At 44.1% G+C, this 27,315-nt stretch overlaps 1 protein-coding gene across 3 annotated transcripts in view; it reads right to left on the bottom strand.

Moving 5' to 3' along the window:
• Positions 1-5,923: 5,923 nt before the first annotated feature.
• LOC126535966 (uncharacterized) overlaps positions 5,924-27,315 on the bottom strand; it is a 62,412-nt gene continuing 41,020 nt past the window's right edge. For all 3 annotated transcript variants that reach the window (XM_050182844.2, XM_050182846.2, XM_050182845.2), the window contains 2 exons: positions 17,089-17,208; positions 5,924-9,339 (listed from right to left, as the gene is read on the bottom strand). In XM_050182844.2, coding sequence (XP_050038801.1) covers positions 7,687-9,339; positions 17,089-17,208 — 1,773 coding nt within the window. In that variant the 3' untranslated portion in view covers positions 5,924-7,686. The remainder of the gene's footprint in view (positions 9,340-17,088; positions 17,209-27,315) is intronic.

Genomic DNA, 27,315 nt, shown 5'->3' with positions numbered 1-27,315 from the left:
CCAATGCAAACGGGTGCATAGGCGCTTCAGTAGAAGAGACCTTCGACTTGACATAGCTGCCATATTGTGCGAGTGCCACAAGCATGGGATACCTGACATAAAATGATGCACTATGATGGTGTGCCACGAACTATGTACACATTCGATGCTGCCACTGTGCCTATACGTCTGGGCCAATTCCAGCCCTCGTTTATCCTCCACACAATGAGCAGCCATTTCATGCATTTTGATAGGGTCAGTGTGTTTAGGATTTACATAGGAGGTACAATTTAGCAAGTTAGTTAGTTAAATGTGGTTTAGTGGCGCAAAAGTGGCCAAGGCTATGCTGCGCCAAACACGAGGTGTTTTATAATACTATTTAAGAGGAGAAAGACTGTGTTAGTCTAAATTTTGCGTAAAAAGCCAGTGTCTAGGAATTTACGCAGGTCAGGTGATGGGATTATCGAATCATCTCCTAAATTTAAAGCAGGATGTAAAGGTATGTGCATTTGATATAGGTTGTGCAAAAAGTTTCATCTTTGTACTTCAATGTTTGTGCATGTGAGTAATATATGCATGACTGTTAGTTGTTCTTGGCATTTTTCACATGTTGGCACGTCTTCTTTTGTAAGTAGATAATTGTGTGTGAGGTGTGTGTGCCCAATGCGCAGTCAGCATAGAATTACTTCAAAGAAGCACTCCTGGTGGTTGCACGACTTCCACTCACCAAGTACAGGTTTAGTGAGATATAGCTTGCTTTCTCTACAATGGTCCCATTCGTGTTGCCACTTTGACGTTAAGGCCTTCCTAATGGCACGGATACTATCTTTATATGGAAGTGTTGTGTTTATCATGTCTTTGTATGCTGCCATCGATGCACATCTATCAGCTGCTTCGTTACCCGGTATCCCAACACGACTTGGCACCCAGCAGAAGCGGATTGATCTCCCGTATTTGTTAAACGCGACCATGTTTAGTATGTCTCCTAACAGAGGTTCACACTCAGATTTCAGATTTAGAGCCTTCAGTGTACTTAATGAATCAGTGTATATGACTGTTTTTGTGCTTGCCAGTGATAATCTTTTTAACTACAACCCATACAGCATAAACTTCAGCAGTGAAAACAGAGGCATGTTTTGGTAGACGAATACTTCTTTCCCAATTTTCTGTTGCGGCCCCTACACCCACGTGTTCTTTTGTTTTGGAGCCATCCGTGTAGAATTCCATGTGATTTTGATATTTGTCCTGAAGAGCACGGAATTCTTGTATGATGTGTTCGTGTGGAGTGTCTCTTTTCTTTAAATGTGTTAATGTCCAGTCGCACAACTGTGTGAAATCGTACCACGGGGCCAACCGTTGTGGTTTCTTGGCAACATGGAGGACTTCGTGGGGAATGTCATAATCCCGACAGTATTGCTCATACCGCAGGACAAGTGGCCTAATCATATTCGGTTTATTTGTGTAGTGTAAGCGTGAGTTGCATCGCGTGAGGATGTTGTAGCATATGTGTTGCGGTGATGACTGAATTCTGAGTAGGTAAGAGAATGTGAGTAATGCTCTTCGCTGCTGTAATGAGGGTTCATTACACCCGACATATAAACTTTGAATAGGTGACGTTCTGTAGGCACCACTTGCCAGTCGCAATCCAAGGTTACGTACTGGATCAAGTAGTTGGATGTAGGACTGCCTGGCTGAGCCGTAAACCACGGAGCTGTAGTCTAAAAGGCTACGCACAAGAGACCGGTAAATACATAAAAGACAGGTACGGTCGGAACCCCAGTGCTTATGAGATAAAACTTTAAGGATATTCAATGCTTTATTTGCCTTAATCTTTAGTGTTTTAATGTGGGCTAGGAAGGTCACTTTTTTTATCAAAGATTACTCCCAAGAATTTATATTCTTGTTTTACCGGCAGTGCGACATCATTCAATTTTAGAACCGGGTCTAAGTACAATCCTCATTTTTGCGAGAATAGCACTGTAGCAGTTTTTTGAGTAGAGAAGCAGAAGCCATTTTTCTCAGCCCACTCCATTAGTTAATTGTTATCTGGAGCTGCCTTTCACATGTTTGTAAGTTTGAGGCGCGGCACGTTATTTGCAGATCGACGTATATGGAGTGCATAACAGAGGGGGGAATGACTTTGTTAAGACAGTTCATTTTTACTACAAAGAGTGTTGTGCTTAGTACGCATCCTTGTGGCACACCTTTTTCCTGAATGAATACACGTGACAGCGCCGTTCCTAAACGCACCTGGAATGTTCGGTCCAACATGAAATCGGCTAGACATTTCAGCATTCTACCTCGGATTCCTAAATCTGCTAAGTCCCTCAAGATACCAAACCTCCATGTTGTGTCCTACGCCTTTTCAAGATCAAAGAAAACTGCGAGGCAATATTGCTTGTGTAGAAAGGCCGCACGTATCTTGTCTTCTAGCCGGACTAGGTGATCTGTTGTGGAGCAACCTTTCTTGTATCCATACTGATGGTTGTCTAGCATGTTCTCTGTTTCAAGGACGTATGTCAATCTTATGTTGATGATGGCTTCATAGGACTTTGCAAGACAACTTGCGAGTGCTATGGGTCTATAACTGGTTGCTGTTGTGGGAGGTTTTCCAGCTTTTGAAAAAGGGATTATGATGGCTTTCTTCCACTCTTTGGGCATTTTTCCCATTTCCCAGATTATGCTGAAGAAATGAAGCAAGGCCTTAACTGCTTTAGGGGATAGGTGAGCTAGCATTGCATAGTGTACCCTGCCCGGACCGGGTGCTGTTTTTTTGCCACTAGTAAGTACTCTGTTGATTTATGGAAGTGTTAAAGCAGCATTATACAGTCTTTCTGAACTTCCTGTGGTCGGACGCTTTAGTTTTTCTGCTGATTGCTTATGTTTTAAAAATGCAGCAGAGTAGTTTTTCGAGCTTGATATATCATGGAAATGTTGCCCTAATATGTCTGCTTGTTCTAAATTTGTTTGTGTGCCTGGAGGTGACAGTATGGGGATAGAGTAAGAAGCGTAATCACCTCTAAACTTGCGAAGCTGATCCCACATTCGTTTGGATGTTATTGAGCTATTTATAGACGAGACATAATTTTTCCAGGACTGTCTTTCGGCTTGTCTGCGTGTGTACCTGGCTTTCGCTTTTGCTTTTTTGAAAGAGAGTAGATTATCTTGTGTTGGGTATCGCCAAAAGATACCCCACGCTTTGTTTTGTAGTTTTTTTGTTTGTGTACATTCTTTTGTCCACCAGTGTTTTAGGTTTTTTCTTAGGAAGCCAGACGATTGTGGTATTGTTTCTGCTGCTGCAGCAAGTATACAGGTGGTGATCTTATTCATTTCATCTATGGTTAGCTCATCTGATATGTTATCCAGAGTGGCCTTTTCAATAAAGAGAGGCCAGTCTGCTAGATGGAGTTTCCAACGGGGTGGCCTCAGTGGGATGGTAGGAGAAGGAGATGTTCTTTTAATGATAGCAGGCATATGGTCACTACCATAGGGGTTCTCAATAACATTCCACTGAAAATCGCCAAAAATAGATGGAGAGCACAGTGCCAGATCTAAGCAACTCGTAGCTCCTGTGCTTGGGCAGTAGTAAGTCGCCGCACCGGTGTTTAAAAGGTATGTCATTTGTTAGGATAAAATCTTCAAGCGTTTGACCCCTGTTGTCAGTAGTTTTACTACCCCATAATGTGTTATGTGAATTAAAATCACCGCCTATTAAAAATGGTTCAGGTAGCTGGTTTAAAATTAACTCTAGGTCTCTTAGGGTAAAATGTGAATGCGGCGGAATGTATACTGAACAAATGGTGATGGTTTTGTGAGCTAAAACGGTGACAGCAACGGCTTCTATGAGAGTGGAAATGGGAACTTCTCTGGCTGCTATACCACCTGGCAGAACAATGGCTACACCACCTGACAGCCGGTTCGCCTGAGTACGGTTGTGCCGTACAACAGTGAAACCTTTCAAAAAGTTTTTGTTTTTCGCCTAGGTTTGTTTTCTGTAAGCACAGGGCCACAGGAGAGAAGTTTATTAACATGTCTTTAATGTCACCTAAGTTGTGTAAAAGCCCTCTACAATTCCAGTGGATAATAAAAGCCATCTTAAAATGGAAAGATAAGAAATGGCACTACAGAAAAATTAAGAGGTGAGGTATAGGTGACATGGATTTAAAGAGGCTAACACAAATGAGCGATAACCTTTAGGTTAACGCTTTCTTATTTTGAGTTGTTATTGGGATTTTGTCCCTATTACGGCGCTCTATAGAGTGCTTGTCCTTCGGTGTCAATGACACCGGGGTTTTTGTGTCGACCTCCATCGCTCTCTCTGAGGCGCTGGAGGACCGAGAGTTAGGCGCCGAGACACGTGCCTCGGGCCTTGGGGTTCGTTTGATTTTAGGGCCCTGCAGGACTGGTGTCTGCAGGGCCGTCCAAGAGGGTGGAGCAGTACTGACTGCTTCCACCACGGGGGCGGGAAGAGTCACTGTGGCACCACTGCGCGTGGGCTCGGAGGACTCCGGAGGCCTCTGTGACGCTGCCCCTGCCTGCGTCACATCGGCATAACTTCTTTGCGGAAGATATGATAGCCGCTTTCTGGCTTCAAAGAATGAAATTTTTTCTTTTACGGTTAGTGCAATGATCTCCTTTTCCTTTTTCCAGCATGGGCAAGACCGCGAGTAGGCTGGATGGTCTCCTTTGCAGTTAACACAAAATGGTTAAGAGGTGCAATTTTCAGATTGGTGATCGTTGGAGCTGCATTTAGCACAAGTTGTTTGTCCTCGGCATGCATGTGAAGCATGTCCAAACCTGTGGCACTTGAAACATCATCTGCGGTTCGGGATATATGGTCTCACATTGACTTTAACATAACCTGCATTGAGTAAAGTAGGCATTACGCTTGTTCCAAAGGTGAGTATAACATGTTTGGTGGGGATTTCTTGGTCGTTTCTGCGGATTACTATTTTTTGTACCTTAGTCCTGGAAACCTTCCAACAGTTGCTCATCGCTCAAGCCAATAAAGTCTTCTTCAGATATTACTCGCCTGCTTGTATTAAGTGTTCTGTGAGCTGAAACTGTCACTGTCGTGTCGCCAATACTGGTAAGTTTAGAGAGCTTCTCTGCTTGATCTTTCTCATTCAGTTCTAGGACGACGTCCCCGCTAGACATTTTGGAGGCTTTGTACGTCGGTCCGATTTTATCTTTCAGGCATTTCGCTACAAGGAATGGAGATAACTTTCTTACTGGCATGTTGGTTTCGCTGTGGATTACATAGTACTTGGGGAAAGATGGAGCATTGTGTCGAAAGGAGAAATGGAATGGTACTTCGGTGCGGCATCTCTTCAGATGCCGATCATAAACAACAGAGGCTTGCGCTGCCATAGGAAAATGTGTATGTTCATGTTCGGCAACAGCGCTGACCGCCCACCACGGAGCCCAACAAGGGGACGCGGCAAAGCTTGTGTTCAAGCCTGCACGATGCTAGCCGTACGCCTTCACTATAACCAAATATGGTGTACCCAAGGTAGGATAGCCACACAAGATTAACCCTTGCCGCCGTGGAGAAAGGAAGTGAATGGAAGAGAGAAGAAGACAGGAAAGATCAAAAAGTGGGAGATAAAGATGAAGGTTTGAGGAGAGAGAGACAGGAAGAGGCGACTATCGATTTCCCCCGGGTGGGTCAGTCCAGGGGTGCCGTCTACGTGAAGCAAAGGCCAAAGAGGTGTGTTGCCTCCGCCAGGGGGCCTTAAAGGTCCGAACACCTGGCATCGGTTCAACCCCCAAAATCCCCCTTTCCCCGAACACAGCTAAGCCGCGCACGGCTACACGTGGGAGGGTCCAACCCTCATGTGCTCGGGTACGTGGTGTCGCAACGCACCAAACGCCTGCTGATGCAGACGCCCCTGCGGGGCAATTTAGCAAGATTTTATGTAAGAACTCACAAGTGAACTAAGAATAAAGAGGCTATTAAGGCACAATTTATTTCCACATACGCATTACCACACCTCTCTTTCATCAAATAAACAAGTAATGCAAACAGCTACTCAGATTATTACAGTATATGTACAGTATCTATATATATTATGTACAAGGTTGTGCGTAAAATCTGCATCAGTGTATCACCCCTGCAGTTTTGAATGCTAAGTGAAATAGTGGCACTAAAGATACAGTCATGGGAAGATGGCTTATGGGAAAGTGATAACCACACCAATCAAAATATGCCAATTAACCACGGAACCCTGAAAGTACCTACCAAGATTTTGCAATTTTGCTTTTGATCTTGAAAAAAAAAAGAGGTCCTTCCACATATTCAACAAATTGAGAAAAGCTTAATAATTTATCTCGCGCACCATAATTTGCTCTGTGGAAGAAGCTCAGTTAAACTACAGGAAGAGAGATTCCACCATGTGAATACCCACATTTCTTGTATGTTTCTGTAATAAAAATATATGTAACACCTCTACGTTGTATTGGTCTTTGGGCATGTCCTATTACTAGGACCAGACTTCCGAACGCTGATCGCCTGTGCACATATGAAAGCAGACGAAGGCCATGCAATGCTATTTGAAGTAACCGACAACGTAGCATTTAACAAATCAGCTTTTTGCCCAATAGAAAGCTGTAGAGCATCACACTTGCAATGTATTTGCATTAATACCCTGCGATACAGTTTCTGAAGAAGTGTGCAAAACCTGAAGGAAGGTCACTGCAGATGTACAGTGACATCAGTGGTTGGCCACGGCGGCATTCTCGCAGTCCCTTATGAAATGCATGGGCAGACATTTCAGGAAGAATTTTCAGGAAGGCACTTTGAAGAAATGTACAAATAATGCAGTCTCATTTCGCAGAAATGTTTCCATGACAAACTAGAACCTTCCCACATTTCTGGCTAAAACAAGTTGACTAAGTGTTATCTTGCTAATTACAATATATGTATATAAAATGCTCCTACACTGGAGAATGCACAGTTTTACGGTTTCTTTCATCCTCATGTAATGCATTCTTTGTTTATCCTTAAGTCTAGCACACTCAACTGAAACGTGTTCTACAGAGCAACATAAGAATGCATTGCTCCTGTATGGTGCGGTAACTGTTAAGCGAGGACTGATACTCACAAAAGGACTTGGAAACATTTTATTATGGGGGAAAGAATATGGCCGAGTTTGTTCTGAGCTTCGAAGTGCCTTTCACATTATATTAACAAAACGGCACAATGCTTAAAAAGCAGCTGTACAGGGTAAATGCTGTTTACATTGCACTTTTAAAAACAGCCCAGCATAGCAAGTACACATTCTTGCACAACACCAGCAACACTAGGCTGGTGAGAGCATGGGCAAAAAAATCTTATAAAAGAACAGATGCCACCGTACTGTCCAACTGACAGGTGTGTAAGATAAAAATTACACATTTGTACCAAGCCATAAATGATGCCTCCTATTCTCATGCTTATGAGCACATTCTACTGATGCATGCGCTCACTGCTAAGGCCATTATCAGCAGTCCTTGGAAAAATATGTCGACACCATTCTGCTATGTAGTTTTTATAGAACACTGCCCATTAAACAGCTAGAAAAAAGCTAAAGATTCATTTAGCCCATGAAAGAAATAGAGAAGGTATTAGCGGATTATTCACAAGGCCCATCATACAAAACAGTTTGGTACCACGTAAACCTGCCAACACACGAAAAAAAAGTATATGAAAAGGCAGTTAAGAAAATGTTATCTACGAAAATCCTTGGATTCTGGGTAAGCTTGCACGTGAACTGTGACATTAACTGGCGCCGAATGGGGCAGACCACGAAAAGAATGTTCCTGCGGGACACTCAATGAAATGTCCGATGCCCCAGCAGAACAATGTGCGAACAGAGCTGTAGGACACACTCCTTCTTCCGGAAATGTGAGGGATCTTCGTGCCCCTTTCTTCTGCACACTTGAAATGCATGACTTGGTGTTACTACAAGTAGGCTTCATAGTCGCATTCTTGCAATCACAAGGCACATAATTCCAAACCTTGCTCTTGCCCAGCAGTGGGAAATCGTACGAAGGAGTGGACTGGACGACATGGCCGCTACTTCTCTTTCCGCAACACTGATCTTGTTCCCATGGACTGCGCGATATCGTCTTCTGTACCAGGCTCTTGTCTTCTATAGCAGTAGAAGCACTAAGTGTGTTCTGTTTCTTCATGTCAGCTGTTTCCACAGAGGTTCTGATGGGAGTGACAGCTTTTGAAGATTGATCCAATACTGATGTTGCCTGTTTGCAACCAAAACTGAACATGCGTTCTGATCTTTGGTCCTCATCGTCAATACCATGAGATTTCAAAACAGCATCTGACATGTAAGATTCGTCTTTCAGGTAGTGAAAGCAATCTGCCAGCAGCTTGTGTGGTGTTTCAACATTTCCCATTTCATGTGTGCTACTTAAAGGCTGAGGCAGACGACACACTGCTTTGGACATGGAACTTCGATTCGCTGCTGAGCATTTCTCACGCAAGCAAGTAGATTCAAAGACATCATCAGAAACACAGGACATTTCCTCTAAGCGAAGTTCAAGGTGAGGTGGACCCACAGAACTTTCAACATTGTTCTGTATGCTAGACACACTTGCAAGAGTGCTGAGTGATTCCTTTGGAGTAGCAGCCACTTTCTTGTAGCATACTTTCCTGACAGTCTTAGACAAGGGAAGAGCTGCTGAGAAAGGCACAAACCCACTGCTGGTCGAGCGGACATGGCACGCGTCGTCATCACTGGCTTTGTATTCTCGGCTGCCAGGGGTGGACGCCACCGTCGAGGTGCTCTGCATCCGAGACTGCAGGCGCCTCAGCTGCTCAGCTCTTTCCTCTGCAAGCTTTGTGAGTTTCTGAAGCTCGTTGGTTGTGCTTCGAAGCAGTCGTTTTGCTTGGAGCACAGCAGCCTTTTTCTCACTGAGCTGTGATGTGATGTCCTTCAACGTCTGGTCCAACTTCAACCCTTCTTGTGGCGACACTTGTGAAGCAGCGCTGCACACGGACACCTCTTCGTGGCTTCTGCTGCTGGACGACAGGCCCTGCACGCCGCTGTCAGTCTTGCTGCCCCTTTCAATGGGTGAAGTGCTGTGGGAGACCGTCTGTGGCAAAGGCTGCTGCCCTCCAGGAACATCTGTCCCCAGTGTGGTGCCCTGAGACACCTTACTGCTCAAAACTTCAATTAGCATCTCTTTGTGCTTCTCTTCCGACTGTAACTTGTACACCTGGTGTTCCAGATGGGCAATTTTCTTCTCGTGTTGGCCCATGGCTACAGTAAGCTCTTGATTCAGGTTCCTCTCCTTCTCAAGAACAGACATGAGTTCCTTATTGAGAGCTTCCTGGCCCTTGAGTCGTCCTTCAAGCTCAACCTGCAGATGTACAAAAAAAAGAAAATCAGATTCCACAATATTATTTTACAAACTAATTTTCTTGCAGCTTATTCTTTGCAAACCACCATGCCAGCTATAGTGTGAGTTGTGGTAGCCTGGGTGCATTAGATTTATGTTCCATGCTTAAAATGTAAGTGTGTGCGAGTATTCTCAACTCCAGAATAATGAAATGAATAGTGTCCTACTCGATTCGGTCTTTTAAATCAAATAGCCCTTTCGCTGTCACTGACGTACCGGTACGTCATCGCGCTTCCCTCCCACGGTGTCACTGACGTACCGGTACGTTCTCTATCGTGCGTTCAAAATTTCGCGCCTGAGCGCAAAAACAGGCGCTCCTGGATTGTCCACGCCATCTATTGACTCTTTCTACAACTTCGTATATTCGCTCCGACCTGTGTTAACCCATGTATTGAAGAGTACGGTGCGACTGCCACTCCCCACTTTCTCTTTGCTGAGTGGCGCGGTGGCTCCGCGTTCGCTGGATCATGCGTCGCGCGAGTGTGGTTATGGGTTCAAGGGTTGTTCTGTAATCTCCGCTGGTTTGAAGGTTTTTATTTTTCTTCTGATGGTGTGCCTGCTACGGCGCGTCAAGTTCAGGCGCACGTGCCGTTGCCTCTCCAAAAAGGGTGACTCGATTGCTGCTTTCGCTCTCTCGCCGCACCCTCGCTTCCGACCTGCCGCAGTAAACGTAAAGCCCTTCGAACTTTGTTTAGCCTTTTTTCATCTCCCTCTGTCTTCTTGATCACTCAACGTCCCATTACTCTCCGTTGCGCGGGCGACTGAAAGCGCATCCTCCCTGCGCGCGGTTACTTTCGGATGGCTCGGCGCGCGGGACCTTCGTCTGCTCATGGGAGCGGTGGCTGAATTCCGATTCAGAATACGAGCCGAGCTCGGATTCGGACTCGGACAAAGTCGCTTGAGACGAAGAGGGTTCCGCATCGTCAGATTCGGATGTTGAACAGATTTTATAGTCAGGCTGATGATGATGATGATGTTTACTAACAACAGCTGCAGAACACTGAAATGTGCATATTGCATTGACTATGTTATTTGTATACCAATCATAATCAAAAATAAATTGCTATGTTCATTCCCTGTTATGCTCGTTCCCTGAAACCAAGCCGACACTGGGGGTGCGTCACGGCCAGAAACGTCCGACAGCGAAAGGGATAGTAACTATTCATGAATGCAAATATTTTTCTGATGCTCTTGAATATTTCAAAACATCAACTGCAGCCAGTTAAATATAAAATTGGAACAAAAGTGTGGTAAATTTTCGCCCTCACGGGCATAGTATAGACATAAAACATAAACATAAAAACTTGTGTAGTGGATTAGGCTACGTCACTTAAGTAGCCATACCTTAGAGGCTCTATATACAGTGATCATTCACACGTCCTGAAGATTCCTTTGCATGTGAAGAAACTAACTGTTGCCTTCTAATGTTCCATTTATGCTTTTCATAAGCAAGGCTTCATAATGTACTATGTACTAACTTTAAGACTTGCTAACTTTAGGAATACTATGCATGTGATCATCACTGAACATCATTCATGAACATCCTTTTATATTAATTGTGGTAATGGCTGTTTATTATTCGAAAACTATTTGAAAACTATTTCATATTAATTTTAATTCAATTTGTTTCTGGGACTATCTGATTTGTATTAAATTCGGTCTCAAAACTCACTATTTGCACAGCCCTATGAAAATGCTAGGAGCAAAATTAGAAGTATGAGTTGCATGGTGCTGGCTGAACAGAAGGATCACAGACAAATTGGTGGTGCACATTTGGAAATACCACCTCCTTTCTCTTAAACATGCAGCCAATTCCTGGTTGGCTGACGGAAACTGTCGCTCTAAGTTGCATAGTATGGAGCTGTCAGGATGACTGAATGTGGTGGTGTACACTCAACAAAACAGTCTATGATAAATTGGAACAACCTGTAATGCTCATACACTTTTGTTTGCTCTTCTGACAACTTTACGTTCAAGTCAACTTGTATTTCCATATGTATGTAATGGCTGCCAACCAGCTTGCAAATGTTTAAGTCTGCTAACAGATGTGGTGCACAGTTATGAAAGGAACAACAGAGTGGGCTATTCCTGCCTGCCAGAATATAAAAATTTTGGGGTTTTAGTGCCAAGAGAGAGAGTGGCAGATAATTTATTTTAAAGAAGACAGAGAGGTCGGCCTGAGCTAGCATGCTCTAGCCTGTTACACTGCACAGGGGGTGGAGAACAGGGACACAAAGATGTGGTAAGAGATGGTGATGATGACATAAAAGGGATGCACAACAGTGAAGGCGAGCTCCCCTTTTTGTTGATTACCTAGAAAGTCCAATTATGTTATTCAGAAATCTAATCCATTGTGTTCCAGATTTTGGCTGGGGTCACAAATTCAAATGAAACATCAGAAATTGCTGTAAAGAAGCAGCCAGTGTGCAGACTTCCCCTGCATGAGTAGCACAGGTGCTACAAGTGGCTCCAATACGGCGAGCACTTGCACGGCACTTTTAGCCATGCGAGTGCTTATTTTCACCCATTGGGGTCCTTTGACGTGCACCTAAATCTAACTACACAAGTGTTTTTGTATTTCACCCCTATTGAAAAACAGCCGCCGCAGCCAGGATGGAACCCGTGACGTCGGGCTCATTACTGCAATGCCATAGCCGTTAAAGAGGTAGCACTGATAAAAAAATTCTAACCCGAGCAATAACTAGGAGATTACATGGCTGCGAGCTCATAGGTATGATCTGTAAAGTATCAATAGCCAAATGTTGCTTAGAACACATTTTAAATTAATTTTGAAGCTCATGCGAGCGGCAGATTGGAAACCGCAGCATCTATCGATGTACTCATCGGCGTAGGTCTTCTTAATGAGCACTTTTAAGTCACGAGTTTCAGTGACTGATTTCTGTGACGTGTGACACCTCTGGCTTATCTCACCACTCGAAAGACGTTTCAGCACTGTTTGCATTGGGTGTCTTGTACCGACCACACATAAAGTGTACGTGCAAACTTCTTACTGTTTACAGATTACCAGGTTACCGGTGTCGTGGCCAGCAGTAACAGAGCTGGCGGCAACATCCTGCGACAATTTGTTTAACTATATGCATTTGAATGTCTTCTTTCATCACGTCAGTGTTACTGTTGAAGGAAAATTATTATAAAGGTATGTACTATCAGCATCAAATGAAACGTGAACAGCGAAGCAAGTGGCCCGAGCATTAGTGAAGGTATAATGTGCGCCATCCGGTCATCACCAGTGATAGGCACGCACATCCGATTAGGCCGCACTGAGCGATCCCCTTCTAGTGAGATTATTTCGCATCTGTTCTGGTTCTTATATGTGAAAGGGAGAAAAGAAAAACGAAAGCAGAAGCTAGAATATTGCAGCTTCTGTATTGTCGCACAGTTCACCGAAACCATAAGTGCTATCGATGTCAAATGAAATGCGAACAGCGGTGTGCGTTGTGCAGTTTTCTCCGTCGTCATAAGAGATTGAATTGCTCATGCGGTTTGCCCCTTGTGAGCCACATTTATTCTTTTGACCGGCCAACTTGCGCAGTGTGGTACCGCTGGCAGCCGCAATGGTAACCGGCGTGCACGTGCCGAGCGCATTTGGCTGTTTGATTCGCAAACGAGCGCAGTGCGGCCAAACCAGATGTGCGCGCCGGTCACTGGTGATGACCGGACGGTGCACGCTATCCCTTCACAAATGCTCGGGCCATGCGCTTCGCTGTTCAAGTTTCATTTGACGCTGATAGTAGGTTAAAGGGGCTTTGAACCACTTTTTATCGAAGTGGAGAAAGGCATATGAAGGGAAAATAGGCTATTTCAGAAATACTGTGCCGCAAAAAGTACTCCAATGTGTTCAGCGGAAGTGGAGCTATTGTCAATCAAATACGGCCTTGGTAGTGCTCCCATTCCTTCTTCAATGCCTTGCACTGCGACGGCTACAGCGCAGTGGGGCGTGCCCGCAATGTCATTCTAAATGTCATTGTGGCACGCAGTTCAAATTTCGTTTTGGATGTTAACGTAGATGCCACGACTTCTGCCTTTGGTGCCTGCAACACACTAAACATAAGCCAAATGTGGTTGTCCTCAGCGAGCCGCAGTGCGCTTAGCCAGTGGACTCAGGGCGGCACCCCGCGGCGGCTGCGGTATCTACGCCATGTGGCTGACCGCAGCTTGATGTCAGCTATCGGCCAATAGCAGCCATCTAAGGGAATAACGAAATAGTGCATCTAGAAGAGAGTGAGGACAGGGCCTTCTGTTGAAAAGAGAGCATTTATGAGAAAGGTGACTTTGCGATCTGCTTGCGAGCTCCACGCCCCGTGTATGACAGCAAAACTTGGCTGAGATGTTCACAGCAGCATATGCTACCCTCGGACTATGTTAATTTACCATGCCCGAGGGGTGGTTCAGGGCCCCTTTAATGGTTACGTCACCAATGCTTTACATAGCAGTTAGGTAGAATATGTAAGTTGTAGCATTAGTTTTGCCTGCCCTCTGGTTAGACACTGCGTCACCACATGTTGCTACCAGTGCTGTTCCTGCCGTACACCTTTACAGATATCTAGCAAATTACGAATAGCACAAAGTTGGCGGACAAGCTAAAATGTGGCTAAAACTCTCTAATGCTAGGATAATGCTGCGTAGTGAACTTCTGTCCAACAAAGCCTTACGATGGTGTAGCAATGCATAGGTTTTCCACCAAACTACCAGCAGACGAAACAGGAGCACAGATGGCATGATAGACGGTGTGCAAGCATGTGTGCTTCTCGAAATTGAAACTGCAACTGTTCGGGAGATACAAGCATATACCTAAATAAGTGTTGCACGCTGGAGCAATTGAATTTTTTAAGCACAATGATTGGGTCAACAGCTACTGATTAGGCACAAGGAACAGAGCCTAAAGAACTTTGTATCAGTGCTACTTTAAGCTGCCACAGCGAGTGGGCCAGCCAGAATTTTGAAGGAGCCCTGCAGCACTTATAGTTGAATTCGAGAATTGCATATTATGCAAAAATTCCTTATTTCAGAAGTACTTTGCCGCAAAAAGTACTTCAATGCGTTCAGCAGAAGCGGAGTTATTGGCAATCAAATATTGTCTTTGATCCCCTTTACGGTGCTTCCACTCCTCCTTCGATGTCTTGCAACTGCTAACAACCTATGCTTTATTCCAACAAAGGTATGAAGACTGCAGCACATCTTGAACAAACCAGCACACCTTGTTTATATTCACGGCTACTTAGCATCCGAGGTCTCTGTCTTCATGGTTCCCCTGTTGCAGGGCACGCTGTATTGAATGTATTCCATTAATTTAGGCAGGCAAGTATTCCACGGCTTGATATAAGAGTCAACAACTGACGCGTGTATCAAGAGAAGGCATTTCATTGCCAAAGCCATTCTCAAGCTGTTCTATTGCAAACCAAGGTGTATTTCGCATTAAGCGAAACAGTGGAATGGCACTTGGGTTCAGTGTGCTATCTCTCTTTCCTGCCCAGCATGACACAGCCACAAATATTCTATGACTGCATGGGTTCACAACCCAGTAAAATCACTCACGAGTTTGCTCTTTCAAATTCATTATCGCATTTACAAACATATCTCATCTCCCTCGACTACAGCCACTGTAAGAAATCATTGCACCACGACAAGCACTTAGTGCACTTTGACAACTCTTCTCAGTGATTTCTGTAATGAGGAGTTTGTTTTGTTAATTTGTTACTTTTGAGGAGTCATCCGAGAAACGCCTCTTTACTACAATACCTTTTAGCAGATGCTGAAAGTGCCTAGTCATGAATTTTTTCCACAGGAACCACCACACAGCAATTGATCAATTCAGGGAGCTTAATGCCTTAAAGCTACACTGGAGCTGTAACAGACACTATAGCGGAGGGCTCTGGATTAAATTTATTGTAATAGCAATTATATGGACACTCCAGGTGCATTTCTGCCATCAGCGTCGCCATCGCCATGAGGTTCCTTATAAAGTCCAAGGGTGATAAAATTGTCGCCGCGCAGTGTATGTTGTATGTGCGAGTGAAAGTGTGCAAGGGTGGGCCGGCGATCGTGGCTTAATCTTGCAGAAGCATGGGAGGAAAGCGGGGAGGAAGCACACAGTCTTTCGTCACACGCAAGGCTCCGGGAGAGAAGGTAGCGAGAGGGGGCGCATCCTACCCTGGACAGCCCGGGCAACCATGTGTGCCCGCCCGGGCCACTGTATCTTGAAAGCCATCTGCAATGGGTACAGAGTCCACCATGCGCTGTGTTTTCGAGGTTTAGGTCGTATTGATGCGAGGCAACATGAAGGCCAATTCTCTCGCTGCTGCTGCACTTCGTCCCTCTAGCGTTTCGACAGCGAGTTTCCATGGACATTGAGTGAGATGTGTTCATGTTTGCTTGCGCATGCGTGACACCATGCTTGTTAATTTAGTTAATGTGCCTATGTTTACAAATCTAAACGGCTGATAAAACTACCCTCCTTACTTCGCATGGTTGTTCACTAATTTGCTATTGCGATCGATGCTTTGCCTTTCAGGCAAAACTACGACTTTTTGACTGCCTGGGGTTCCACCACCATCAAAATGTGTCCACTGTGGCTGGGCCTGTGACCTAGTGCTCAGCATAACAGATCTCCAGTCGCCACTTCTATTAAAATGTGGCACTAAATTCTTTCTGAAGGAGCAAAGGAAGAGCTTCAAGTTGATGCTTACCTGACCACAAACCTGAGTGAAAACCTCAGTCCGTGCTTGCAGGAAAAAAAGAGGCCTAGTCGTCAGCCAGGTCTATAAATCTGAGGTGTTTGAGCAGTACCCTCATGATGTATGGAAAACTACACTAGTCACTCTTCCAAAGCCACAGGGCTATATGCAGAAAACAAGTAACTAGTGCTCATTCAAGCTCCGGCTTGCAAACTCTCAAAATCACCTTGGGTGAGGGGCGGGAACTTCAGCCCATGCGAGTCTGTTCACAAGTCAGAGCTTGGATGTGTGCAAGCCAGAGTTCTTAAGTTTAAAATATATTTTGCGAGCTAGTGTGAGTGAGTTTTGTTAAAGATGCTAAAGAGAAACACTACATCAATTTAGACTGATAAAGTATTCTTTCAAAATTCTTTTTTTGCTGTTGTTAATTTCATGGTAAGAGGTTGATTACTAACAAAAAAAAATGAAGCCGAGTTTCATTTTTCTTTTTTTAATTTCGTATCCATACCGCATCCCTTGAACGTCATTGTGGCATCACAGATTTCAAAGTATGTTCTTGTATTTGGACTGTAGCGGCTTCGTAAGAATCCTTGAAAATTGCCAAGCTCAGTCTTAGGTTCTCTTAGAATGGAATGTAGTCCATATTTAGCGATAAAGATTAACTAGGCCTGAGCAGATGCCATCAAAATTCATGACATCATAGCAAGCTCATGAGGGAGATTCAACACAGTGCCACCATCTGTCCGATTTTTTATTCTTTTACTTTATTTTCTGGATTTCTCACGGCAGGATGGTTCTGTGGGCATATCTGTTTGCATGGGCCTCACCTTTCCATGGTAAGTGCCCGCCTTCTGTACCCTTAAATGCACCCTTTTCAATTACAAATAATGTATCGCATACACCGTGGTAAAAGCAGCTTCTTTTGTATTGTAGAAGGGTATTGTAGAAGGGCTCAACTTATCTTTCCCTTTTGTGTCCACTTGAGAGATATGAAAGTGAAAGCAATGATGCTCACATTTTTATGCCGGAGAGAACCCACTTCCGCTTCCTGCTTGGTCTTCTCTGCCAGGTTCTGCTGCTGTAGGTTTTTGTACGAAGCTGCTTCTTCCTGGTGTTCCAAACTCTTAGCATGCAACTGAAATAAAATAATTGAGGCAAGAAAACATGAATGCAAGACCTCATGTCTTGCTGAAGTGCACTCACCCAAGCAATCGCAGCACAAACATTTCACTGGACATAACTATTTTAGTGCCTCAGTGTTTCATGCCAAGTGCTACGAAGGCATTCTCCTCCAACAAACCTGTGCTATTCTTCCAAAAAATATTTTTGCAATATGGGCAGTTTAAAAATGACTATTCTGGCAGCAAATAAACTGAGCATTCATTTGAGCATGAAAATTGTCATAGCATTTCAGGAACATGAAACTGGACTTCATGTCAGCAATGTCTTAGCGTCACATGGACAAATTGGCATTGCAACGGTGGATGTCGTTCTGTGAGTCTCTCGATCCATGAATAGGCAGAGGGCTTCCATTATTAGGAAAGCATTTCGGAGGCTTGTTTTCGTGTTTGTGATACAGTAGACTACCACTAATTTCATTTCATTTCATTTTATTACCTTAAAGACCCACGAGGGGTATTACATAAGGGGTGGGTACATATATTTTGGTTAGCGAGTGTTAACACGATGAAACATGATTGGTAACATTATCGGCAAAGTTGGATGAGCACGTGATGGCTGCGATGTCGTTGGGTAGGTCGTTCCAGTCTGCTGCAGTACGGGAGAAAAATGATGCGGCAAAAGTGGTAGTTCGGGCACGAGGTCGGGAAACTTGAAGCGGATGACGAGTGCGATGAGATATGCGGGCTGGAGGGACGATGTAGGGTGGGCGACCTAGTGAACTATGGAAAAATTTATGAAACAAGCAAAGGCTGGCAATGCGGCGACGAAGTGATAAGGGCAATAAGTCGGATTCAGCTTTCAAAGCTGACACACTGATGTCGTAAGAATATGATGAATGGATGAATCTGGCTGCTCTGTTTTGGACTGATTCGAGTGCATTTATAAGGTAAGCTTGGTGCGGGTTCCAAATGGGTGAGGCATATTCTAATTTTGGTCTGACAAGGGATTTGTATGCTAATAATTTCACATGTTTAGGGGCTTGGCGGAGATGACGTCTTAAAAATCCAAGTGTTCTATTAGCGCATGAAATGATGTTCGTAACGTGTGTACTCCAGGACAAGTCGCCACACAAGGTAATGCCTAAGTACTTGTATGATAGAACCGGTTGTACAGGGACGTTAGCTATGACGTATGGGAAATGAAGTGGGTTACGGCGACGCGTGAAGGACAAGATATTGCATTTTTGAGGGTTAAGTTCCATTAACCAATTGGCACACCATTCCTGAATGCGGTTAAGGTCGTCTTGAAGAGATGTTTGGTCAGAAGCGTTATTAACCTTGCGATAAATTACACAATCATCGGCGAACATGCGAATATTACTAGAGACATGTGTTGGTAAATCGTTAATATAAATTAGAAACAGAAGCGGACCGAGGACAGACCCTTGCGGGACACCTGACGTTACTGGGATAGGATTGGAGTTGTGGTTGTTAACGGTGACGTACTGTGAACGGTTAGTCAAGAATTCTTCAATCCATTTAAAGATATTAGAGGGAAGGTTCAAATATGAAAGTTTTAGTAGTAGGCGTTGGTGAGGAACCTTGTCAAATGCTTTTGCATAGTCTAGAAAGATAGCATCGGTCTGTACGTTAGAATCAAGATTAGCCTGCAAATCATGAATAAAAATGGCCAGCTGTGTTTCACATGAGAAGCCTTTTCGAAAACCGTGTTGCGCAGAATGAAAAAAGTTGTGACAATCGAGAAAGCTCATGACATTGGAGTAGATGACGTGTTCCATGAGTTTGCAGGGTACGCTGGTAAGGGAAATGGGACGGTAGTTAAGGGGTGAATTTTTTTTACCCGATTTGAAGACTGGAACGACCTTACCGCTTTTCCACTCGCGTGGTAGTTGACCTGTTAACAGTGACTGTGAAAAAAGTAAGCATAAAAATTGCGCACAAATATCCTTGTTATTCTTCAAAAGCTTTGGGTTAATATTGTCGATACCGGATGAAGATGAAATTTTCATGGTTTCGATTAGGGACGAAATGCCAGATGACGTAAAGACAACTGGTGGCATAGCATAATTTATCACTGAGGGTGGTGCTGAAAATGATGGCGGTATTTCAGTTTCTTTCGTAAAAACGGATGAGAAGGCAGAGTTAAACATAGTAGCGCACTCAGCATCAGTGAAGACTGTGCCTGACTCATCTGTGAGGGTTATTTCTGGTGCGTGATGCGGATTGATGACTTGCCAGAACTTTCTGGGGTTACTAGTTAGCATATTGGGCAAGTCCGAGTGAAAAAAGGTATGCTTGGCATCAGAAATAGCGGCGAGATATGATCGTTCAGCTTCGTGATATTTCGCCCATGCGCTATGCGTCCCCTGAGACCTGGCTGAACGGTAAAGACGCTTCTTTTTGTTCTCCAAACGTTTCAGTGTTTTAGTAAACCATGGCTTTTGTGAATTAGAGTGAAAACTAATTTGGGGGATGAATCTATTAGTTAGACTTTCGAGTTTGTCTTTGAACAGTAACCAATTATCTTGAACACTGCGGGAATAAAAACGTGACGAGAAGACTTGAAAAAACGCGTTAAGTTCATTATTTATGGCGTTATAATTTCCTTTGTTATAAAGACGGATGGTTTTATGGTATTTGCGGCGCCGGTTTGGCGTAAGGAGAAGGTTAGCGTGAATTACTTTGTGGTCGCTTATTTCAGGTAGGTATGTAATGGGCTGAACGCTGTCTGGGTGATTGGTTAATAAGAGATCTAAAATATTTGCACAGTTCTGTGTTACACGGGTAGGTTCGAATATTACCTGAGTAAGGTTGATGTTATTGCAAAAATCTAGGAATTCCCTTGTCTCTCCATTGTTAGCTATAGGTGCGGGCTGGGTATGCCAGTCAATATTCGGAAAGTTAAAATCGCCGAAGAGGAAGATGTGTGAATTCGGATGCTTTGCGGACAGTTGACTTAGTACGTTATTAAGCTGACGGGAAAAATCCTGGCTACTATGTGGCGGCCTATAACAAACGCCTAGTAAAACTGTGTTAAGTGCTGCGTGAAAAATTAGCCACAACATTTCGAGGTCAGATGAATCTTGTATTAGGGAACATGATAAATCTTGGCTAACGGCAATGAGTACGCCCCCTCCTCGTGAATCTTTACGGTCTTTCCGAAAAACTTGAAAGTTTGGTAGGTCAGTCAGTATTTCGTTGTCTGTCATGTCACTGTTCAGCCAAGTCTCAGTTAGTATAAGCAGGTTGCTGCTTGATGACGAAACAAGGCTAGAAATAATTTCACGCTTAGGAATAAAACTACGAATGTTAGTGTATATAACGGAGAGCGAGAGGTTAGATAAAGAAGCGTTCTTGGCGCGGTTCCCAGAGGATTCACGACGAGGTGATTGCTAATCTGATTGTGAGGGCCGAGTTGCTATTTCCTTGACTGTTTGCGTGGTTTCGTCGAACATGTAGCGCTTGAGACCAATATGCAGTGTCTTAAAATTCAGAGCAAACTTTGTTCTCTTTTCTTTAGCGAACGCGACTAGATGCTTTCGCGCATTTCGTATTTTTAGGGAAAAGTCCTCGCCGACGCTGAAGTTAGTTTCCTTAAACTTATGCCCATTCGATAATATGGTGTCTTTAATCTTAGATGAAGTAAACTTGACGATGATTGGACGAGTGTGGTTAGATTTGTAACGCCCAAGGCGATGGGCGCGTTCAATGTTCTCAGGGTTAATTGTTATACTCAAGTTCTGACAGCAATGGTTGATGACTGTTTCCTCAGAGCCTGCAAAATTTTCGGATGGGTTAGTATCGGGAATGCCATAGAATATAAGATTATTGCGGCGCGAGCGATTTTCTGCATCCTCAATTCGCGCATCTAGAATGTTTAAATGTCGAGCAAACCCAGCACTCTCAGATTTCATTGCTTCGAAGTCGGTTTTTAGATGTGAAAAAGCTTGGAAATGGGCCTCCAGATTGGTCATTCGCTTAGTCAAGCCGGCTATCGCAACTTCAGTGGAATTGATCTTAGTTTTGAGGTCTTGTATTTCGAAAATGAGCTTGGTTTGACCGGCGGATACATTTTTTAGTTCAGCGAGCACATGGTCGATAGTGTTAGGGCCGGGGTTAGATTCGATATCACCTGCCAAGAGCAGCAAGGCACGCAAAACATTGCCGCAATCAGCTACAAGAAAAACGCAGCACTGCGGGCTCGGCAGCTCCACTAAGAAATAGTTGCTAGTTTTTTTTGCAAACAGGGAATATTAGTCTCCAGTTAATTCGACATATCAGTTAATTTGACCCCGACTGAAGGTGTCAGCCGAAGCCTATACACTTCTATAGGATTAAATGTTCATTGTCAAGGTGTTTATTGACAGAGTACGCAAAAGGGAGACATCAAACTCGGTCCGGATATTTTACCACGCAAGCAACCACACGGTATGTAAACGCTGGTGATGCGTCTGGCTCACCCGCGGCTCTTCTTCGTTGCATCATTATTTCGACTCTGAAATTGGCCTTCACCGGATAATTAGAACTTGGCTGGTCATCATGCACACGCCTGACCCCAATGGCGATGGCCGTGGTGGCTCCAACACTGGCATACATCTTGGCAGCGCTTAGGCTACAGTGAATACGTCAAACGCACGGCATCTTCTATTGAAAATGCCTATTTTCGGCTTGCCCCAAGAGCATTTTCAAGGGACACAACCGGCAAATACTAAGTCAACTTGGACTGTTAAGATAACATTCCAGAAACCTTACGGCGCTTGTTTTGTGCCAAGAAAAAGCTTAGTTTACGAGAAAATAGCATTTGAATGGTCCATCAAATCACCTGTCCTCGAGCGGGGAGTGGTGACATTGCATATGCCATCACCGCCCTTTACTGCTGTCGGTGAGCAAAACGCCAACCGAGAGACGGCGCTACGGTTTTCTGCACAAAACTCAAATGTGCGGCCTTGGAGAAATCGAGGCAAGACAGAGCATTGTGTTCGACCCTGCAGCTGCTCTTGGCCAAGTGACGTGGACCGTTCTGGAATCCCACAATATCACATGGATGTCATATTCTTTGCTACTCGCAGTTTGTGCGAGTTTTGCAAGCCAGAAAAGTCAGCACAGCACTATGCGATAATGAAACTACTGAAACGTGAAAGAGGGGCGGGCCAAAGTGGAGAAAACGAAACCTTCCGACCGCCCATGTCAATGTCAAGGGTAACATCAAAGAGTTTTTTTTCTAAATATCGAATAGAACTGGGCAAGTAGCATTTTCTTACGTCTTATAATGAATACAATTATCTTTTTATTATGAATGGTTGAGTAGTAGTGAAATAAAAACATCATGAGGAGTGTCTTCGTCATAGGGCTAGCACTTTAAGTTAGTTGATTCAAGTTTAAAGGCGCAAAAGCGACTAAGGCCATGCTGCATCAGTCACAGGACTGTACAAGATCCAATGTTAAGGCTTCAATAGCTGCATTACCTTAAAGTCGATGTAAATACCCAGTTTCATCTAAAAACTTGGAACAAGTTCGTGAATGAAACTAGTGGCTCTTCGCCCAATATTAAGGTAGGGTGTAAAGGAATATGCAAGTGATACAAATTGTTGAAATGTTTCCACCTCTGTGTTTCAGTATGTGGACATGACATTATGCTGTGGTTTACTGTAAGTGATTCATGGCATTTCTTGCAAGTTGATGGGTTTTCTTTTCGGAATAGAAAATTATGTGTTAGATGCGTATGTTCGATTCAAAGTCGACATAACATCACCTCATAGAACCGTTCTTGGTGACTGCATGATTTCCACTCACCAAGCAGGGCTTTAGTCATACGTAACTTCTTATTTATGCACGAGTTCCATTCTTACCATTTTGATGCTAGGGCCTTATGAATCACTTGGATACTCTCTTTGTATGGAAGTCTTCTGTGAGTTATGTAGGCTTGTGCAAATAGTGCTTTTTTGGTTCGAAGCGTATAGTAATTCTTCTCGAATAATTTCGAAGTGAATACTTCAAATAGTAGCAAGTAAAGAAAAAAAAATACGGCAGAGGGCTAAGGTCTGGGATTTATTCAAGGAAAGTAAACAACTTGATTATTTACAAAAATCTACAAATTTTCGTGCAAGAACACTAGCTGTTCCATATGCTGGGATTTGAGGTGCTCCCTTCTGCAGCTTACAACGGCTCCTGCAGTCGAAAAAAGCCTTTTACTGCTTGTCTGGGTGGCTGGTATTGAAAGATACCTACGGGCAGCTGCAACCAGGGTTGGGTAAAGGTGGCTGCCCTTGCTTTTCCACCACACAAGGAGGTCTTCGGACCGGGAAAGAAGGCGGGCCTTCAGGTACCAAGCAACCTCATCCGAGATTGTATGGCTCGACTGATGATGTGCATGCGAACTGAAGTGTGTAAAAGGACTCCACACAGAGTCCCCTGATTGGTCTGCAGAGCAGATGCTGTTCTCACTTGTTGCTGTACCATGTTGATCAACTGGCACAGTCTCTTCTGCTGCCATTGTGAGTAGAGTGAACGCCCATTGCTTTGCGGGTCGTTCAGCATAACAGACATCTTTGTACCTAGGATCGACCAATACTGCCAATGCAGGAAGGCGTGACATCTTGATATCAGGGAACCATCTTGATGCTACACAAAAGGCTTGAGGCAAGCAATGCTGCCTCACCACCTTCAGAAACATGCTCAGCTAGAACCACCTCGACACACTGCAACAGGGGAATGGCTTGTGAATGTGTGGGATATCTGTCCCCAGACAGTTCAGTTGAGGCATGGTCAAGTGGCTTCAAGACTTGCACTGCTGCATTCATAAGCTTCCGCTCACTTGCGTTCAAGTTTGGAACTGTGTCAGATTCTGAAAGTTCTACAGTGATGACCGTATGGAGTTTCACGAGCCTGGCCATCATGGCATGCTCACTGTTCCATCGCGTCGGGACGTCTTGTATAACCTCGAGAGGGTCCAGCTGCATCTTTCTCTGAATTTCCTGAAGCCGTCCTCGGGCCTTGGCACTCCGTTTGTATCTAGCCACAATCACTCGGGTCTTAGTACAGAGCTGCAAAAACCCTCACACTTCTCTTTTGGCATCACTGACACACAACTAAAGGGTGTAATCATCCTTATTCACCCCCATCCCATGAGGGTATGCCCTGAGGCATTTACCCTCACATTAAAAAAAAGGGGGGGGGGGAAACTGAAGGGTGTGTCCAAAACACTGCAAACCAGTCCAGGACGACTGCGCTACTGCAGAAGTTCCTTCCATTATCTGTAATGACGAAGATCGGCACAGTATTGTGGGCTGGAAGTTCCCACTCCTCGATGACACCTGCGATAAATAGCTCCAGGTTTTCTGCAGTGTGAGAGTCTGTCATCTCCGTGCAAGCCAATGCATGCACATGTTGCATGAAGTCACTGTCCATGACGTGACAAGTTACACAAATGTAGCTGTAGTTTGCCTGCGATGTCCAACCATCAGTTGCGATTGAAAGCGACTCCACTCCGCTTGCAAAAATGTCCCCGAGCTTCTTTTTCACCTTCTCTTTGCTTGATGCATAAAGGTCTGGAATAACGGCTCTCAAGAACGTTGTCCAAGACAGCACGGCATAATCCAGCATAGTGAACTTCATCATGTCAAGGAAACCCGGTTCTTCGACAATGTTGTAGGGGTGCATACCACGAGCTATGAAGCGAGCTATCATTTTTGTCATCTGTTGGGCTTTTGGGGCCAACGCTTTCATTTTCGGCTTGAAACTGCCAACTATGGATGGCTGTTGACAACTTGCCCTGCTTGTCCCCTTGAGCTTGGATGGCCTTTCGAGTGCGTCCTGCTTCTCTTGGTAGTCCTTGTGCAAGTCCGGGTGTCTCCTTAAATGCGTTGCTAGGGTTGCTGTCGTACTTGTCAGGGTCTTCAGGACTGCCTTGCATTTAAGACATCGAGCTTCAGTTCCCAGTGGAATCTTTCAAAAAAAAAGTTACAAATCGGATTGCTGGCCGCATGCAAGTCCCCCATGGTACTCTCTGGAGTGGTCTGAGGCTGCTGGGATTGATCAAATGCCGCCACGACAGAGACAGAGTCGCCCACTAAACGCAATCGACCACACCACCACGCCGACGAGATGCGTTTTTGTATGCTTTGTTCTGAGTATAGTTCTGTTTTCCTGGCTTGGTTTGGGTTGGGTTGGATTGGATTGGGAAAAGTATTACTGAACCCAAAACCAAAACTTCCGATAACGCCTTCTTCCTGCCGCATGTGGCTATTCATTCGAGCCAAATACTTTGAAATTGCCTAATAACAAGATTCGAATCGAAGCAAATATCGAATAGCGCATTATTCGTTCAACTATTCGAAAATATCAAATATTAGCACAAGCCTAGAATTATGCTTTTGTGCGCTGCTATGGATGCGCTTTTATCTGCTGCTTCATTCCCTGGTATCCCAACATGGCTTGGGACCCAGCAGAATCGTATGGTTCCTCCATACTTCTTATTAAAACCACGTTTAAGATATCACCAAGCAGGTGTTTAGACGCAGAGTTTAAGTTTAGAGCTCTCAGGGCACTTAATGAATCGGTATAAATAATAGCATTCTTCTGCTTGTCGGTAGTAATTTTCTTGGCTGCCATCCATATTGCATAAACTTCGGCGGTAAAGACTGAAGAAAAATTATTTTTCCGAATGCCCTTTTTCCAATTTTTCGTCATGATCCCAGCACCTATGTATTCTTGTGTTTTAGAGCCAGCAGTGTAAAATTTCGAGTAGTTTTTATATTTTCTTGAATAGCTTGGAACTCTTGTATTATGTGCTCTTGTGGAATGTCTTTTTTCTTTGGATGTGTTAGTGTCCAGTCACATAGCTGTGTAAAATTGCACCACAGGGGCAACCTTGGTGGCCTTTCAGCAACCTGTAGGACTTCATGAGGAACATCATAAGCCTGACAGTATTCTTCGTGTCGTAAGATAAGTGGCCGAATCATGTTCGGTTTATTTGTACAGTGTACCCGTGATTTGTACTGTGTTACGATGTTGTAGCATATATGTTGTGGTGATGACCAAATTCTCAGTACATAGCAAAGTGCTCTACAGTGCTGTAAGGAAGGCTCACTGCAGTCAACGTACAAACTTTGGACAGGTGATGTTCTGTAGGCACCGCTCGCCAGTCGTAGGCTGAGATTATGAACTGGATCAAGTCGCTTAATGTAGGACTGCCTAGCTGCACCATAAACTATACTACCGTAGTCGAGGATGCTACGTACAAGGGACCGGTGTATACGTAGAAGTCATGTTCGGTCAGATCCCTAGTGCTTGTGCGATAAAACCTGGAGGATATTTAGTGCTTTATTTGCTTTGATTTAAGTTGTGTTAATGTGGGCCAGGAAGTTCAGTTTTGTGTCAAAAGTTTCGCCTAAAAATTTGTATTCTTCTTTGACCGGCAGTGTTATACCATCCAATGTGAGAACTGGACTGAAGGGTAACCCTCGCTTCTGGGAAAAGAGAACTGTAGCAGTTTTGTGTGTTGAAAACCAAAAACCATTTTTGTCAGCCCATTGTGTAAGATTATTTATTGTTAGTATTTGTAGTAGTCTTTCACAGGTGGGTAAGTTCGAGGCGCGGCAAGCCACTTGCAAATCGTCGTCATATGTTGAGTGCATAATAGATGATGGGATGATCTTATTAACAGAGTTCATTTCGACTATGAAGAGTGTCGTGCTCAGAATGCAACCTTGTGGAATGCCATTTTCTTGTGTGAATGTGTGTAAAAGTGCAGTAAAACCTCGTTAATTCGAAGTCATCAGCACAGCAAAAAATCTTCTAATTGAGCTGGTTTTGGAATTAATCGAACACACAAAAAAATGCAACCCAGGCAAAAAATTTCGCTGCAGGAATGCACTACATTATTCAGCTATCTTTGGATTACTTAAAGTAATCAGAAATGCTGGTTTGCCGCATCCTGTATTTCGAGGCTCCAAGGGTCATGTTTCCTAGTTGGCCAACTACGTGCAGCATTTGAGAATTTCCACCATGGCACTCAACAAAACTGTGGATAACGTTCAGCGATCCGATAACTTCCCCAAGCACCTTTGCGCAAGACAGACATAAAATTACAAATGTGCTAG

This window comes from Dermacentor andersoni, chromosome 4, assembly GCF_023375885.2.
Source record: "Dermacentor andersoni chromosome 4, qqDerAnde1_hic_scaffold, whole genome shotgun sequence".
Taxonomy (NCBI): domain Eukaryota; kingdom Metazoa; phylum Arthropoda; class Arachnida; order Ixodida; family Ixodidae; genus Dermacentor; species Dermacentor andersoni.
The sequence above is the reverse complement of the archived record's forward strand: the minus strand, read 5'-3'. Positions and strand labels throughout refer to the sequence as shown.